This window comes from Equus caballus, chromosome 16 (assembly GCF_041296265.1).
Source record: "Equus caballus isolate H_3958 breed thoroughbred chromosome 16, TB-T2T, whole genome shotgun sequence".
In the NCBI taxonomy this organism is placed as follows: Eukaryota; Metazoa; Chordata; class Mammalia; order Perissodactyla; family Equidae; genus Equus; species Equus caballus.
In genome coordinates this window covers 70,234,067-70,252,099 of record NC_091699.1, presented here as the reverse complement: position 1 = coordinate 70,252,099, position 18,033 = coordinate 70,234,067, and the positions used below count along the sequence as shown (strand labels likewise).

Genomic DNA, 18,033 nt, shown 5'->3' with positions numbered 1-18,033 from the left:
CTTGGCAGCAAACTGCCATTGCCTAATGATTGTCCAACATGAGGCCTGGTGCCAAACTCCCAAGGTGTAGCCATCTTTTCAAAACAAAGCTGTGGGGGGAGCTGGACTTTGGGCATCCCAACTCCACCGAAGTTGGCCCTAAATAGGAAAGAGGCAGAGAGAGGGAAAACCTATCCTACCCACAGGTTCTCAGATGAGTCTGTCTAGCCAATCATCTGAATTCACTCTCAGGTTTCTGTTCCTCCCCTCCTCCCTCAAATGGCTCTTAGTAAGAAGAATTTCAGGTTAAAGAAAAGTTCTGGAGCAGTTGACGGGAGGTTAACGATCCCTTCTTCAGAGGAAAAAGGACTCCAGCTCTTCGTTAGCTCCCTGAAGGGCTAACTGGAGTGTGGCTGGGCCTACCTCAGGGCTCACAGTACTCACTTCACCTTACTTTCGACCTGGTCAACCCTCAATGGTGGTTAAAGAGCCCAAGCTTTGGAATCTAGAAAGACCTGGGTTTGAATCCTGACACTACCACATTCTAGCTGCGTGACCTCTGGTGAGTTACTAAGGCTCTTTGAGCTTTTATTTCTTCCTGTATAAAATGGGATCAATCATGCCCACTTCACAGGGTATTCAATGAGATAATGCACTATAAGTGCTCAGTAAACACAGCCATGACTTTCATCATTTATGCAAAAAAGGGCAGGTAGCAAGAAACCTATACTTCCGTGATTATTTCCAAAATAAAACCATTTCACCAGACTCTTAGTAACTATCAATGGAATGGGAAGGCTCAGATTTTATACTACAGAGTCACAGTATTTTAGAACTGGAAGGGACCTTGGATAATTTCTAGTACAACTCCCTCATTTCACAGCGGAGGAGGTTGATTCAGAGAGATCGTGACTTGTCTGAAGTCACACAGCAAGTTCATGGCAGAGCCAAGGCAAGACTCAGGACTCCTGACTCCAGTTCTACAATATCGTTATCCTAGGGCCGTTTCTGGAGGATGGTGTGACTCGGTAGGAAAAGAAAAAAGCAAACATAGCTGGAGGAAGAGAACCAGAGGTACTCAGCTAATCCACAAACAGAATAATGAAACTCCTGACCATGTAGATTTGACCGGATCATCAAAGTCAGGTGAGCTTTAACAAATGTGGGAAATATGAACGAGCCCTGTTAAGTCATGTTAAGTCTTATTACAGGGAGAAGAGGAATGGGGCTATCCTCATAGCTCCATTCCCCAAATGCTTCCACTGTGCCAGGGATCGTTGCATTTCACGTGCATTATCTAATTTAATCCTGAAAACAACCCTTGAGGTAGACGATAATTTCACAGAAGGGAAACTTGAGGTTAAGTTTGATGGTCACACAGCTGGTAAGCGGCAGATCTGGGACTCCAACAGTTTTCTGATTATAAAACCTGCGCTCTTACAATACCTCACATGCAAGTGAGGTGCACTCAAAATTAATTTCAACCCAGTCTAGGTAAACATTAAGGTTTTTAACGCCATAAACATTTACATCTTTAACTTCTCAATAAAACAACGAAATGGATACTCAATAGCAGTTCATTATAGTGACACATCTAACTGTTTGGTTCTAGGTCAATCATTTCCACATATCCTGATCAGGCATATTGTTAGCGACAGATAAAAGCCTTTAAAAGGTAAAGACAAAGAAGACACCGAGCCAGAGGTGGGGATTAACCCAGGATTCCCTGCCTAACGTCCTTACACAACTCTCCTCCTTTTTTAAGATTCCCCGTTTTGTCTTCTTTAATGAGCAAACCAGGACCTTCTACAGATTTGTTGTTCCAGCTGAGAGAACCCTGTTTATCACGTAAATGTAAGCCATGATTATTTGCTCCTTCAGGAGGAAAAATCCTCATTGCATTCTCTTTTTCTTTCTTTCCTTTTCTCTTTTCTTTCTTTTTTTTTTAACTAAAAGTTGGAATCCTTCATTGATGTGCAAAACATTTACGCCAGTAGAACTCATTAACCTTGATGCCTGGCAAAAGGGAGGCCACACATTCTGACTGACATGATTCTTATTTTATTATTAGATTAATTAAAGTGACTGGTGTAAATCCCTTGCACAGTGTCGGGAGAAGAGACCCCAATGGCTAATCTCACCACCATATGCTGTGGCACTTTGAAAACTGGGTAGGACGACTTCAGCTTGGAATGTTTTTATGGCTAAAAATATAACAAACAACCAACTGCAGGATGACTCATGCAACAGCACTCAACTTCACATTCTTCAGAAATTTCTGAACACGATGTTTTCTGCCAGTGTCCCGTCTCCAAAAATGTCCACAAAATAAATTCCTGTCTCTGCTTTTGAAAAAATATTAGGACTAGTCCCTGAGGCTCTCACCACATGAATGTTGCACGTAAAATTACACCTTATCAAGGTGAATGGACAAGACCTCATTTGTAATCTCTGTCCCAAACAGAGGATTGCTGACTGTCCTGCAAATATGATAGGGATAATTTAACCGCTTCCCCTCACCCATCATCTGGATACTCGGAGGGTTAGGAGTTGACAAGGAGGGTAGCATGGAAACCACCCTGCTATGGCTGGGAGTGAGGGGTCTGTGGGAATGTTGCGTGTCTTCCCTCTGTGCACATTGGTTCCTTCTTTCTTTCCTGCTTGGTTGATCTCCTTGAACCAAACCCTCCCCCAATCAACACTCCTTGAAAATGAAGCAAAGGAAGAAGATTACTTACAATCTGTTGCCATGCCAACATAGATGCATTTTTTAAAGCGACATTCCTGGCACTGATTTCGTGTAACTTTGTCTATGACACATTTTCCTTCATATTTACAGGAATACGATGGATGGAGATTTTTCTGAATGGTTCTTCTAAAGAAACCCTACATGAAAAAGAAAGACCCAAGACAACAGTTTTATCTTTTCTGGAATAAATGACTCCAGAATTTTGTGTCCACAAACTGCGATGGATTGTTTTGGACCTTACCTGTGTATGGGCCTATAGCGCTACCTGCTCAGATATAGGACCATTGGCCCAAAGGGAATTCTAAATCTGAGCTGAAGGATATGTTATAGGACTACAGAGTCAACATCTTTCTGGCATTTATTCAAGGAAAAGAGGCTAATGGGAAAATCTAGTGTTCGCTTTTTTTTCTCTAAACATTGAGTAATATAAATTGTATTATTTCATTTCATAAAGTGCCATAATTGTGTTGCTAAATTGAGCTATGAAGAGGTTTGCTACACTTTATACTGGAGAATAGAAGAGCTGGATACTTGTGAGACTTTATTAATTAACACTTTAACCATTTAGCAATTAAATGGATGCATTAACTGCTGTTAGAGATTTAGTTGAATTCTTGTTTTTCACTCTTGAGATGGCCATGACCAGCTCAGATAGCCCTTGAGACAACAGACTTGGGGAGTAGAAAATTCCAGGTTCTCTACCAAATTTTTCCCATAGCTCATTGCATTGGGGTTTTCCCTTTCATAACACTCTTTTTCTCCAGGATCCATAGACACACAACATAAATTTCAATATGTTTCTTCCTTTCTTAAGGCATGAGAGAGTGCCACCATAAAGGTTTCTGAGGATACCGTTTAGTTCCAGGTTGAGGTGACTTATATAACAATCTCAAGGGTGTGTTATACTAGAACCTTTCCGGACATGATACTCAAGTCTTGGCAACTATACTTTTGTACTGTAGGAATTAATAATGGCAGAAAGCATTTATTGTGAGCGGCACATTGCAAAGTGCTGTAGACACATTCCATATTCTTTGATCTCTTTTCCAATCTTATGAAGAGGTACTCTTAACATCTCCATTGCAGGAATTAAAAAAACTCAGCCTCAGACAGGTTAAATCACTTGCCCAAAATCACAAGTTAAGTCCATGCTGGAACTCAGCCTGGAACCAGGAGTTGGAGTGTAAATCTTACTTAACTGCTTATATGATATAAACTGAATTCAATTTTACTGTATTATTAGAAGAACAGATTATAAATAGTCCCCTCCCACTCACTCCTCAATAAAACACTTTATCTGTTTTAGTAGAACAGCAAGGCAAAACAAATTTTGAAGATATTGTCTACTAAGGCTTAAGGGGGACCTCTAACTTTGTTACATAAATGTTGGGACTGAAATACCAGTTGACCTAGATTAATTATCCTGTTTAACTCTCCTGGGTTTTGATTATGTACACATACCACTTGCATATTCTTCACTCAGAGACAAGAGCTCTTTCTTATAATGAAAATGTCAAAGGTATGATTTTATACTGGGCAAAGCAGAATAAAATGGAAAAATGACAGCAATAATTGACACAAATGGACTTGATTTAGGGGCATGTCTGTAACTTCCTTGCCATGTCCATTGTTCAAGTTCTAACAGAAAAACTGTCATGTTATATTTGTGTTTTAACATCTTTAAACACTTGAGTCCATTAGTTTGAATGATGTTGATATACTGTTGTAAGAGTCACTAAATCACACACAGAGCAGCTGTTTGAGAAGTCAGCAATGTTTCCCTGGGTATTCAAGGTGGGCAAATCCTACCAAAGTGTGAATGTCAGGACACGCCACAGAGTGAAAAACAAGCTTCCCTGGGAACCTCCCTCCTCCAGGTCTGTTACTCTCTGTCTAATCCACCCCTCAAGGGTTACCCCTGCCTGGAGGGCCTAAGAAACCCAGAGATCCCTGGCAAGAATGTCACAGCCAGGGAGGAGAGGGGCTGGGTATCATCCCTCCTCTGGAGGATGCAGTTTCCTTAGAGGTGGAAACAACAAAGTCCAGGGCATCCCGTGAGGACAGGAAAATCGTTACTCTATCTGAGGTGGGGCAGATTTCTTTTCTCATCCATGCTCTGATGTTGACTCATGTTCTAGGGGGCAGAGAGCATGCCGAAGAGTCAGACAACACCAAGGAGGCAATGAGGTGTGATGTACCAGACACGGGGTAACAGTCATTCCTCCAAAAAGGCTACTCTATGAACTTTTAAGTGGAATGAATGAAATAATGCATACTTTGCCTATTTCAAAAAAAGTGTTGAGGTAGCAGGCTCTGCTATTCATAGTACCATCTTTTCTGTGCTTATCTCTGATGACTTTTCTTGGGCATTTCATGGACCAAATCTCTTTGAAGATACTGGCCTCCCCTAAGCTATAATAAAAGCATATTTTGAGATGTGATAAGGGACCACTTCATTTGAGTAAATGCAAAGATGCGAGGTCCCTTAATTTTAAAAAGTGACAAAAATTAACTCCTGGAAGTCAACTTGCATAGAAAATATTTAACATCGTCTACTTATATATATATATATATATATATATATATATATATAAAATCCTCTTAGAGGTAAGCTGACAAAAGAGATGTCCCAAGGAATGAATAAGGACATATATTTCATTGATGATTTGTTGGAGAGTGGAGGTCGTGCTTTTAGAGTCAACATCAGACATATTTCTCTGCATCCATTCTTAGTGCTTTGAGATGGTGCACTGATCAGTGCAATAAGGAGCTGTGTCACCCTCCTAGCACAATATTTGGGCAGCTGTTAAAAAGCTTTGAGTCTTTCTTAAAAATGGCTAATTGTGGGGCAGTATTCTTTCTGCAAAAGATGCATAAAAACTGGCACATTAAAACAGAGACAACATCTCCAAAAGATTTCAACTGTCGTCAGGGTATAACGGGCAAAGATTCTCCTCGTACACATTGGAGGGATGGGGTAGAAATATTTTTAAATTACAGGTTTGAATAAACAATATGTGAACGGTACCTTTTTCATCTTTGGCCACTCTTAACAACTGTTTCATTTGAAAAACTCCTTTGTCTTTTTCTAAGACTCTTTGTTCTTGTATTAAGTGATCTGTGTAACCACCCTAGGAAGGCTTCTTTCTGACTTTATGCTGGAGGCGGTCCTAGAAACAGGATTCTGGTCTGAGATAAAGGCACAGAGGCTGAGAAATCTAGCTTTTTGCTACATGATTTCTTCTTTTAAGTAAACCTCGGTTGAATCAGGCCCTAAACATCCAGTGATTGTAGGAAAAGAGGCTAGTGGGTTTCTTGCTCATCATGAAGATGTACGTGAGGCAGGGACACGGGTTAATACGCTTGATTCTCCTTTGTTTAAGTCAATTGCTAATAAGCACTAAGTCCTCTGTAAGGCACATTCAGTCGTTAGAGTCACTTTGGGGAGTTGAGTATTAAATGGAATTTTCATTAGAGTCTGTCCTAGAATTCAAAATTTTCCATTAGAAGCTGATTTGAAAGAATCTCAGTGCTGCATAATCAGGCAGGTAAAGCCTCATGAATAGGGGCTAATTTAGAAAAAAGACCTGTTTGAATTACTGAGCTTTTGGAATGAGAGAATGTGTCTAAAGTAATGCAGTTTTATTACTTTCAAATAAAACCAATAAAGCTGGGCTTTCAAGAGACAGTCTGCAAGTCTCCCAATGAATAAATAGCCAGGACTTATTTGTAATTAGTTCCATTAAACTCCTTAAGACATTATTTTCATAGATGGAATAGCAAGCTTTAGCCTCATCTTTGTTAAAAGGTTACAAATTCCAGATCAAAGGGGTCTGGGTAAATGAGAATATGTATGTCACCTTCCAAAAAATAGTCTTGCAGATATAAGGCCTTGGGACCTTAGAATGACCTCTTTCCAATGGATGTATCATCTCAACACTTTTAGCAGGCTTCTGCTATTTCTTAATTTCATGCACAAAAAGTAGGGAGTTTGCATAGAAAATCTTCCGCTAGGAAAACCGGACACCTTAGTTTGAAAGAGAGCTAACATGTTGATTTTTGGGGATTAGGGTCAAAGGTTAGGAGGAAAGGGGGCAGTTGGAGGAGGGAAAGGAGAGGAGAGGAGGTAAGACGAGTGAGGGAGGAGGGAAGACTGAATTGTTTTATAATTTTAATACAAATTTGAGCTTTCGGGTTTAGATCCTGTGATAATTTAGTTTTAAATGTAAAAGGTAAATAAAACATTTAATAAGAAGAAATTGAAGAAGTCTTTCCGTGACTTAACATACTTCCTCATATATAAAACATTAGCTGTATGCTGAATACAGCACCAGGGGAAGCTTTATTTACCTTCATAGTAGACTTTATTTTCTAGGCTAGGTTGTTGGACCAAAAGATATTTGCCAGAAAGCTCATCTTAATTTCGATGGCGAAGATTGTAAGTAGGCAAATTTGGGCTTACTTTCGGGAAGTGAACTGCCTGTTGATCACTGGTGTATTCTTGTCAAGTATGTCCTGATGATGGGTCTGTAGAACATGAAATTAGCTGATGGATGACCAGAATTTACTTACTGACTGCAGGCTGTGCAGAAAGCCAATTTGGATAATTTCAGAACATAATTGAATCTAAGTAGCCTCAAAGATATTCCCCAATGGAACCTTTAAAAGTCAGTGTATTCACTGAGATTAACAGTGGCCAACAGCCTGTGCTACAGCGAGCTCTGCCTCCTCAAACAGGAGGAGAAATGGTTATTTCTTAGGATGATAATATGTTATAAAATATCTATGCGTTTTTAAACTCAAAGTGAGAATTTTATTAGTTTAATTTCATTTTATTCTCTCCCTGTCTAGAAAACCAGATATCATACTCTCCCAAAACTTCAGTTGGTTATTTTTGATTTGAAAAAAATAATAAATTCAGTTCTTGAACATGCCAAAAATGAAGATGACAACCAGACACCTGGATGATCACAGGCCAAGAATGTTGGGATTTGATTTTGATTTGAATTGAATGTTGCATTCCGGTGGAACCCTGGGAGGGGACTGGAGCCGGGCTGAGCAGGAGCTCACTGGCCCCAGGGCCATTACCTTGCAGCCTTCACACGTGATGCAGCGGTAGTGATACCCCGTAGCCTTGTCACCACACACTACACATAGCTCGTCCTTGTCTAAGTAACTCGGGATGTACCCTGTGAAGGAGGCAAAAAGAGGAATGTGAGTAAACAATATTATGTTAAAATCAAGGACGCATCATAGCTCGCAGGAGGGGAAGGAGAGGACAAGAGGTGAGGTGGGTGAGGGCGGAGGAAAGACTGAGCTGTCTTGGATGTTTTAATACAGTTTCTGCTTTAGGGTTTACATCTTGTGATCATTTAGTTTTAAATATAAAAGGTAAATAAAACATTTAACAAGAAGAAATTTAAAAAGTTTTTCCCTGACTTAATATACTTTCTTAGCATCTTATACTTGTCTAGTATCTTATCTCACACTTACAGAGTTAACGTCAGGCCCAGAATTTCAGAATGCCTTAGAAATAGGAGTGATCACTCTTGCTGTGCAGGTGGGAACAGACCCAAAAGCTATTGGAGCCAATGAATCCTGCAGAGAGGCCAGGATTTGAGGCACCTGGAGTGCTCTGGATTCTGGATAACACAACCTCTTTCTCAAGGCTTATTTCAGAACTTGTTCTTAGAAGACTTAATCCACATTGGAATCAGAGCACCATGAAAAAAATTTAGAAAACTTATAGCTGGAAAGGTCCTGGGAGATCATCGGGTACTTTTGAGGTGAACAGGCCTTCAGACATTTGGCCGTCCTCATGGTCACACCAGAAATGAACAGCACAGACCAAAACCAAGATCTCCTAACTTCTAGTCCTCCGGTATAAGTGAGGCTGGTCTGTTTCTAAAAATAGACAATTAACTTTAAGTAGAATGAATAAGGCCATCTACAAAGAAACTTGCTAAACTTGTGATATTATGATACATAACCCAATACTGAGGAGTGTGAAATAATAGAGGTTCTATTTATTAAGAAAATACAACCATGACAACTCTCTTTATTAGTCGATTATTGGTTTAAATTCCTTGACCCAAGAAGCTTAAGTTTAAAAACAAAAACAGAAGCCGTCCACTTCCCAGCTGTCTCTGCCTCTTTCCTTTCATGTGTAGATGGTGTTCATGCACGAGAAACGGACACAGCAGGGCAAATTCAGTTTCCCAGGTATCAACAGTTTACCACAGAAGCACAGAGCTTTAGACAGGACCAAAAAATCAAAAAAGGCAGGATTCGTTGGGATATAGAGAAGGGAGAGGCTGAGAAAACACATCATTCTTTCTCCTGATTGGGGCCCCTTTGGAAGTTCTTTGACTCAATAAATTCTCTGGTTTCAGTAAAGATTAGCCGGGTTGAAATGACAGATGACTTACTGGATTTTCCACTTTGACATTTTCATAGATTTTTAAAAATTAAACTGGGTCACTGAGGGCTTACTTTTCAGGAAAAAAAGCCACAAAGAAAACAGAATAAAATGAATCCTTTTCATAATTTTGTAGAATTTATTTTATTTTAGATTTATTTTAGAAAAATTTCCCTTCTTGGGATGGAGATAAATGACTTCTAAGTGAGCTTTGGTAATGTACAGGATTATCTTTTTAAATATCACAGCTTTTCTTAGTTAACTTTTCCATCATGCAAACCATGATTCATCTGTTGAGTTCACATCAAGGGTTTCAAAACTCTCACCAGACATTTATAAAAAGAGAATTCTGGGAGGGATCTGGGCAGGAAAAAAGGGGACTGAAATGATTTGAGCATTCATCCCATCGTTTATCTATTCACGAATTCAGAAAACATTTATTTAGTATCTACTATGTATTAACACTGTGCTTGGTGCTGAGAATATAAAAATAAATAAGACATGGTTTCTTCCTTTGAGAATCATATGTATAAACAACGGAGTTCTGTATTTCCAGTCCTGGTCATTTCTCAATGAGAGAAAAAAAGGTGAAAATGAAGGCAAGAACATGAAAAGGTGCTCAACACTACTGCAAGAACACGCAAAACAAAACCACAATGAGATACCACTTAAAATCCTTTAGGATGGTTATAATAAAAATGACAGACAACAACAAAGGCTGGTGAGGATATGGAGAAATTAGAACTCTCAAACTTTGCTGGTGGGAATGTAAAATGTCCTTTGGAAAACAGTTTGGCAGTTCCTCAAAAGGTTAAACATAAAGTTATATATGATCTAGCAATTCTACTCCTAGGTATACACCCAAGAGAACTGAAAACATAAATCCATGCAAAGACTTGTACATGAATGTTCAAAGCAGCATTACTCATAATATCCAAAAGGTGGACACAACCCAAACCTCCATCAAATAATGAATGGATAAACAAAATGTGTTATATCTGTACAATGGAATATTATTCAGCCATAAAAAAGAATGAAGTACTGTTATATGCTATAACATGGATGAACTTTGAAAACACGATGCTAAACGAAAGAAGCCAGGCACAAAAGGCCACATATTGTATGATTCCATTTATATGAAATGTAAATTAGAAACAGAAATTAGATTAGTGGTTGCCAAGGCCTACAGGGAGGGGAGAATGGGGAGTGACTGCTAAAGCGTGCAAAGTCTCTTTTCAGGGTAATGAAAATGTTTTGGAATCATATATTGCTGATGGTTGTACAACTCTGAATATACTAAAAACCATTGAATGAAAAACCATTGTTTTGTATGGATATATTTGGTACACTTTAAATGTATGAATTTATGAATGTATGAATAAAGCTGTTATAAAAAAAACAAAGAAATTAAGGAAATAGAAGAGGAGGGTTCCATTTGACAAACAATTATATGGGTATACCATGTGCCAGGCAATGTGCCAAAGATCTAAAGATGACTAAGTTTTCATTCTTGGGGAAGCTTTCCATGAAGTAGGGAAAACAGATAATAACAGATCATCTGCATATAATGTGGTAGGATTGGGATAGGGCTACGAACAGAATCACAAAATGGAAACTCTTTGACAAGCCTTCCTGCCCTTCCTCCAGCCCAAGCCCAGGTTGGGTGCTCCCACACTGCCTTGTGCTTCCCCAAGAGTAGCCCTTTATTATCTGCATTATAACTACCTGGGAACTTTTTCCTCTCTTAGACGGTAATCTCTGTTTCACTATAGGTTTGTGCAGTTCCAGTTAGAGGGCAGGACCATATCACTTACGCCAAAAGCCCCGCGTCTAGCACCTGCTTCCTCTGAAAAATGGCATCATAGTTTTTCAAGATCACTGCTATTGGCCAATGGTAAAGAACATAAGGGAGGAGAATTATATCTGGAACCTACAGAGAGGCAGGCTTGAAGGCTGGAGGTGTGCCTGAGAAGGCTAAAGATCTCGGCAGGGGTTTCCGAAAGAGGTCATAATGCAGATACAGGGGCCCAAACTTCTGGACCAATGAAAACTGCATTAGAAAGTTTGACTTTTGGAACCAAGATTCCACTCAGATTAAGACTAAGACATCCAGATTCAAGCTCGTCCAAGACCTAGTGATCTGGGGAGATCCATGCTCACGATCAACTAGATTTGGTCCTGATTTCTTTGGCTCTGCTCTGATCACTAGGTTCAATACAGTGACACAGGACTAAGGAGAGCTTAAGGCAATACTACTTTCCCACAGCATGGAAATGAAAAGCACTATGTCCAGGCCAGTTTGATTAAGATGTCATCACCAAAAGTGGAGATTTAAAGTCTGAATTTTACACAACTTGCTCAACTTCCTACTTTGGGCTATATAAACCACTATCTGTTGCACTCAAAAGAAACTTTCCTTGCTGGTTAGGTTTTCTCATTACATGATCATAAACTCTAAATCCTACGGTTGTATACCACTGTCTGCTAGGTAACTGATGGTGCTGTGGCTCAAATTTAATAAGAAACACTAACAAAATCTACAGGAAAACTCTTTAGGCATTGATTCATTCCAAACACAGTTTTGGGGAGTCCATCCATAAGAAGAAACAATATAAAAAATTCCAATAGGGCTCTGTATTCAGAGAACTAACTAGTTATCAAGTGTGTAGAATTGAGGAGTCATAGTGAAAATGGTCAGAGATGCTCTGGACTTTAACATTTACCAATGGACTTCAGTGGTCAGTCTTTAGGAATCAAAAACAATGTGTGTATTAGTTCCTTATGAAGTCCAGATTTTTTAAATAAAAAATTACACTAAGTAATACAGTTCATTGTAGAAAAATTGAAGGACATATATTAGCAAAAAACAAATTTACCTATCAACTCTCCACCACAGAGATAACCACTGTGCACCTTGGTGTTTCTTCATCTTAGATTAGCGTGCTGACTGTGTATGCACATGTGCTTGTGTGTGCATTGAAACACATGCGTATAAAACACAACATAACTTTTAAACAACAAAGTAACCGATTATTAAAACACACACCTTCCTGGTAAAGGCAGATGAACTATACATCTTGATATTGTCTACCTCTTGACCTCTTATGCCTAGAGATTATGTATGGTTGATCAGAGAAAAGACTTTTGAGTTCTCAGTATCAAGTGCAGATGGCAGAGATAAGGGAGAAAGAGGTGCAGGTCATTTCCTTCTAATCTCATTTTGGGGAACCAATTGTATTGCAGTTGGACACTGTGTTGCTTGTGAGACATGCCTTGGGAGGGCCAGAGAACATTAACCATAGTTAATGCAGGCCCCTCTGCATCTCTCACCCTACCTCACCACAACCTGCCTGCTTTATCCTTTGGTGTTGGCAGCAGGACACTGAAGAATTCCTCCCCCATGTAACTCAACAATTTATGTATATGGTTAAACTGTTTGACCTTTAAGGTTCTTGTGAACCCTTGAATCCAATGATAATTCAATCTGTGAGTGGAATGGACTCCCGTTTTCTGACTGCTACTCTGATGGGTGGTTTACTCTGCTCTCTTATTTCTTCTAGATTTTCTCCTTAGTGGGTGGATGACTAGGAGATTAAATGTCTTTAGTTAAATCATCAAAACTTCTACAGAAACATCTACTTAAGTTGGTCACGGTTGCTTACATGATCATACTAGTGCACCCCACTCATCTCTTTCTCTTCCCGAAAATATTAACTTGAAACCATTTTATTTACCCAAAACAGTCACCAAAGGCAATGATACATCAATCATTAACCCTAAATCCATTATTCATCATCAAATAACTTCCATCAGGGAGTAACATCCCACACATAATGAACAGGTAGGTGGGGATTCTCTTAAGGTTACTGAATACACTTGACAACATCTCATGCTAACCAGTTCTCCTAGATAACTTAACCATTTCTTGCTCTCCTAGCTCAGCATCTCCATCTTTTTCCCTTTTTGTGCTCACCAAATGAGTCACATGCTGGCTAATATGCCCAGCTGAGGAAAATGCATGTGTAGTGCTAGTTCTCTTGCTAGGAGTAGAGAGTGAACGGATGTCAGTATTGGGTTATGTCTAGAAACAAATAGAGAAACACAGCCCTGGAAGCCACACTGCTCATCTGAGAATTGCATCTGCATGCTGTTCTAGGTGACTGTTAAAGAAGCATGGTTAATAACACCTCAGAGAACAATTAAGACCTATGATGATGTGTGATAGTCCAAGGATGATATACTTTCACTAGCTCTTATATGCTTAGATACATTATGTTTTAGACTAATAAACTACGCTGCCACTTTATCAAGCATATTATTATGAAAGCAAACTCCATCTGTTTGTTCAACAAAAGACTTGGAGATTTCTTTTTAGTTGACACTTAGCAATGTCTGGTTAATTGCTAAGTATTATCCTGCATGTAAAATAGGTTGACATGGTAAGATATTACTAACATTTTTTTTAGCCTTTTTTTATTAGCAGCTTTATTAAGATATAATTCACATACCATACAATTCAATGGCTTTTAATATATTCACAGAGTTGTGAAATCATCACTGCAATAAATTTTACAATACTTTCATCATCCCCAAAAGAAGCCCTGTACCTTTAGAAGTAACCCCCCATTCCTTCCATGCGCTCTACCCACTCTGCCCTTAGCAACCACTAACTTACTTTCTGTTTCCATAGATTTGCCTATTCTGGGCATTTCATATAAACATAATTATACAATATGTGGTCTTTTGTGACTGGCTTTTCACTGAGCATAATGTTTTCAAGGTTTATCCATGTTGTAGCTAACATTAATTTAAAAAAACTTGATTCTCAGAGGGACTTGGTATGTGGAAGGGGAAAGTTGTGTACATTTGCACTAGAAATCATGCAACAGGCAGTAAGCTTGGCTTCTTGGTTTGCACTGGATTCAAGGCTTTCCCGTGTCTGGGTAAAATCAGAAGTCTGGCTAGTTTAACTCTTTTGAGTGAATTATAACAGTGTCTCAAGTCCTAGGAGAAGAGACACTGGCACCTCTTGGCAGACACACAGCCCTTAGAGAATAGAACATAAGGCAGATTATTCTTGATGATAGAGGTCAAGTAGAAGGTGCTGCCTAGGAAAGTAGACCTAGCGGAAGAGGAGAGGAGCTGAGTTCAGAGACCATTTCCAAGCTGGCTAATCTTACCTTCTGTATAAGGCCATTAGCCCAGCAGGACGAGTCCTGGCATCTAAAAGGACAGTGGTTATCATTGGTAGTGGGAAATACTTTAGGCAGTTCAGAGAGGTGAAGAAGGTTCATGTTGTTGATCCATCTTGTGGAACCATCAACTTAGAGCCAACAAAGAACCCTGAGTGGTTTGGGTCAGGATATCGGATGAAACTACATTTTAACACCCCTAAGGAAGCTAAATCATGAACATGGTTACTCATTCTTCCAGTTTTATATTGAACCTCCTCAATTCATCCCACAGCTCAAATACTTCTGATCTAAGCTTTTTTCCCCACTGGCACCTTCTTCCCTGTTATTTCTTTATATATTTAAAAAAGTCTTGAATAGCTCATCTCTTAGCCTTTTTTTTTCCAAAATACTAATCCTGATTCCTTTTACATTTAATTCTTAGTATTAGGTGCCAAGTTTTGCATCACGTTAGTCTTTTACTCTTTGCTAACCCATATATTCATCCAACCATTCATCCGTCCATCCATTCATCTCTCCATCAATTCATTTATTTATTTAACAAACATGTATGGGCCTAGTGTGTAAGATCCTGGGTACAAACTTGAAACAGCATTAACTTTAAAGGTATTCTTTTATTGCTATCTGCAAATTCCCAGCAAAGCTTCCTCAGAGGCTCCCATTTCACAAAATCTTTCCTTAGAACATTAACCATCTTTCTGCTCTCCCTACTTCTCTCGTGGAATCATCGAGCATCTTTGCTTTACACCTTGCCCTCTGGTGGCTGGGCCCTTGCTGCTGGGGGACGGAAGACACTGGAGTCCCAAGTCTTCAAACTCTAGAGATTGGGGGTAGAAGAGGGAAAGGGGAGCAGAAAGAGGACCAGGTTAGAGGTGTTAAGCCAGAAAAGGGGAGAGGACATGAAGACCAGGGACTCTGGATTTCCACCATCTAGAAGTCTTAGGGCAGCAAAAGGGGCAAAAGCAAGTTTCAGATGATTTCTTCTGATTCAAGAATTCCTGAAACCAAAATATATTAAGTTTTAGGGCTAGGCTTGGGCATAACACAGTTTCACACACAAGAAAAAGTCCCCCCAGTTAAACTTCCTTCTCCCTGTGGACTCAGATTCTTAATAGCTGACATAACCTTTGAATCTACAATTAAAGCTAAAGCACTTGAAGATGCAAATCACTAGGAAAGGGAATAGATTGGTATAATGAGTCTCAGTCAAAATTTTAATCAAAAGGGTACACACACTGGCAGTCTACAGTATTTGGCTTGCAGAGTGTTTAAAAATCTCAGCCAATTTTTAAAACTAAGAGATTTCATATAAAATCCAGATTTCTTGCTTCACGTGAAAAAATGGGAAGATCTGGAAATATCAAGCCCAAATTCTCACAGGGCAATAATCAACTGAACTGAGAAGGGCAGCCTACCTCCTAAGAAAGAGATATACTTTCTGGTTCTCCACAGTCAGTACCACTCCCTATTGTGCCCCAACTCTGAGGCTATATTTTAGTTGCTGTTTATGTTTGTTCTTGCATTGACTTTTTATAAGTAAAAACAATATTTTTTTAATCTTTGTCAAAAGTGAAAAGACAAAAGTAATTCAATAAATTGAATTTCTCTTTTCTTTCTTTATGGAAAGTGAATATTTCTTTATGAAAGTGAAAAATATTCCTATCATGTAACATATAAACAATGTATGTGTTAGTTGAAAATTTTAATTTAAGCAGTCCTTATGCAACCACTGTGCCTCTCTCTCACTAATATCAGCTCTCAGGTGCTTGTAGGTGTTGGAGTTTTAGAACTCTCATACTAAAGAGATCATTTCCTGTTTTAAAAGAGGGGATAGATTAGAAAGCAGGGAAGTAAAGTGTATTAGAAGAGTGGTGAGAGGGAGGAGATTGGGAAAGGTCACCAGAAATTGGCACTAGCTGCCTCCAAGTTTGCTTTGAGAGTCAATTTATGGCACTGGGCTTACACAGAAGCACCCACAGTTATTTCATGTCTTGCATGTTTGAGAAAAATGGGTACCTTTTCTTTATCTGAAAATTCATTCAGAATGAGATTCAAATTATAGCTCTAAAAATGTGGGCTTTCAGCTCTTCAGCATGATGCTATATGAAGGAGAAGGAGCAGTTGCATTGCCATCAGGATAACATCATGGTTGTTATGAGCTGTAGTGGGCTCCCTGCAGGTAGGCCCTACAGTCATGGTAGATGTGTGCTTCAGAGCGTGAAGTAAAGGAGGTTACTGCCTTCATGGTGCTTACGATCTAGATAGAGTTGACATAGGCAGGCATATATGAGGAAGAGAACCCAAACTCAGACTATAGGAATGATATCTATGTACACATATATGAAAGTAGCATGTCGCATGTTTTTATGTACATGGATGTTCAAGTGTACTCCACTTTGAAACAACTCAATATACAAAAATTGAAACTGTTTAACATGAAGACTGAGGAGGGATTTTCACGTCACAAAAGATCCTTTACCTCAGATGTTCTCTAAATATTAAGTTCTTTTAATGTGGTGGTTCTCAACTGGGGGTGATTTTGCCCCCAAGGGAACATTTGGCAATATCTGGAGACATTGTTGGTCATCACAACTGGGAGGGGGTGTGCTACCGGCATCCAGTGTATAGAGGCCAGGAATGCTACTAACTATCCTACAAGGCACAGGACAGCCCCCAGAACAAAGAATTATGTGACTCAAAATGTCAATGGCGCCCAGGTTGAAAAACTCTGGTCTAATCACATTATATAGAATTTATTTTCTTTTAAAAGGGTGATTTACACAAATGCTTCAGTGCTATTGTATAAACCAAGGGATACCTGCCTTTGATGCCAGGGTGGGTCAGGATCGGGGGTGATGGAGAGAATGTGGTGTTGGTTAAATAGAAGAGGCTGCTGGGCTGTAAGCTGAGTTAGTGACCTGAAGTGATGCAGGCTCAGAATGGCAGGGTGCACAACAGGGTGTCGCTGGCAGTGGGTGGTAGTTGGAAAAAAAAAGCACCATTGGTTCAGGCATGGAGGACAATATATGGCAGAGAGAGGGACACATAGAGAAACTGGCGTAGGTTTCTGGAACAGAGTGTGTGGGGCAGAAGAGCAAAGCCAGAATCAAAATGAAATTCTTTAGGGCAGGGAAGAATTGATGATGCTAGTATTTGACCTAACAGGTCATGGGAAGGTTCTGAAACTTCGAGGAGGAGCCCTTTGGTGGTGCAGAGGACAGGGAAGAACTGCCACCGAGGGGCTGGAAGCAGAAGGTTTGAGAGAGAGGACGGGTGAACATGGAGAGAAGAGGAGAGGACAACATTTCAGGAAGTATCTGCAGACAAAGGAAGGGGGCGGAGCGGGGTGACCACTTGAAAGCACATTCTGGGAGTCTCCAGGAGAACTGAGGAAATTCTCTAAAGCAGCTCATACAGAGGGAGTTGAGATGAGGGTGGTACCAAGGACAGCGCATGGGAGCTCAGCAGTCATAAGGATCTGGAAAAGGAAGACTACAGACACTAAGTGAGTACCAGTACTTAGTACAAGAAGATGGGGTCATAAAAGTTGGACCAGAGCAGCTGATAGAGGCAGAAGTAACTGGACCTCAGGCCGAATACATCTAAATGTCAGGAGCTGAGAAAAAAGCTTTGAGTTTGTGGGAAAGTATTCATGGAAGGATGCAAGGACGTGAACCCCGCACCCAGGAAATAAA

At 39.7% G+C, this 18,033-nt stretch overlaps 1 protein-coding gene across 39 annotated transcripts in view; it reads right to left on the bottom strand.

The window, feature by feature from the left end:
* The window catches only part of THRB (thyroid hormone receptor beta), a 361,404-nt gene that overhangs the window by 24,608 nt on the left and 318,763 nt on the right, over positions 1-18,033 (bottom strand). For all 39 annotated transcript variants that reach the window (XM_070239042.1, XM_023620846.2, XM_070239024.1 and 36 more), the window contains 2 exons: positions 7,817-7,917; positions 2,718-2,865 (listed from right to left, as the gene is read on the bottom strand). In XM_070239042.1, the coding sequence (XP_070095143.1) occupies positions 2,718-2,865; positions 7,817-7,917 (249 nt within the window). The remainder of the gene's footprint in view (positions 1-2,717; positions 2,866-7,816; positions 7,918-18,033) is intronic.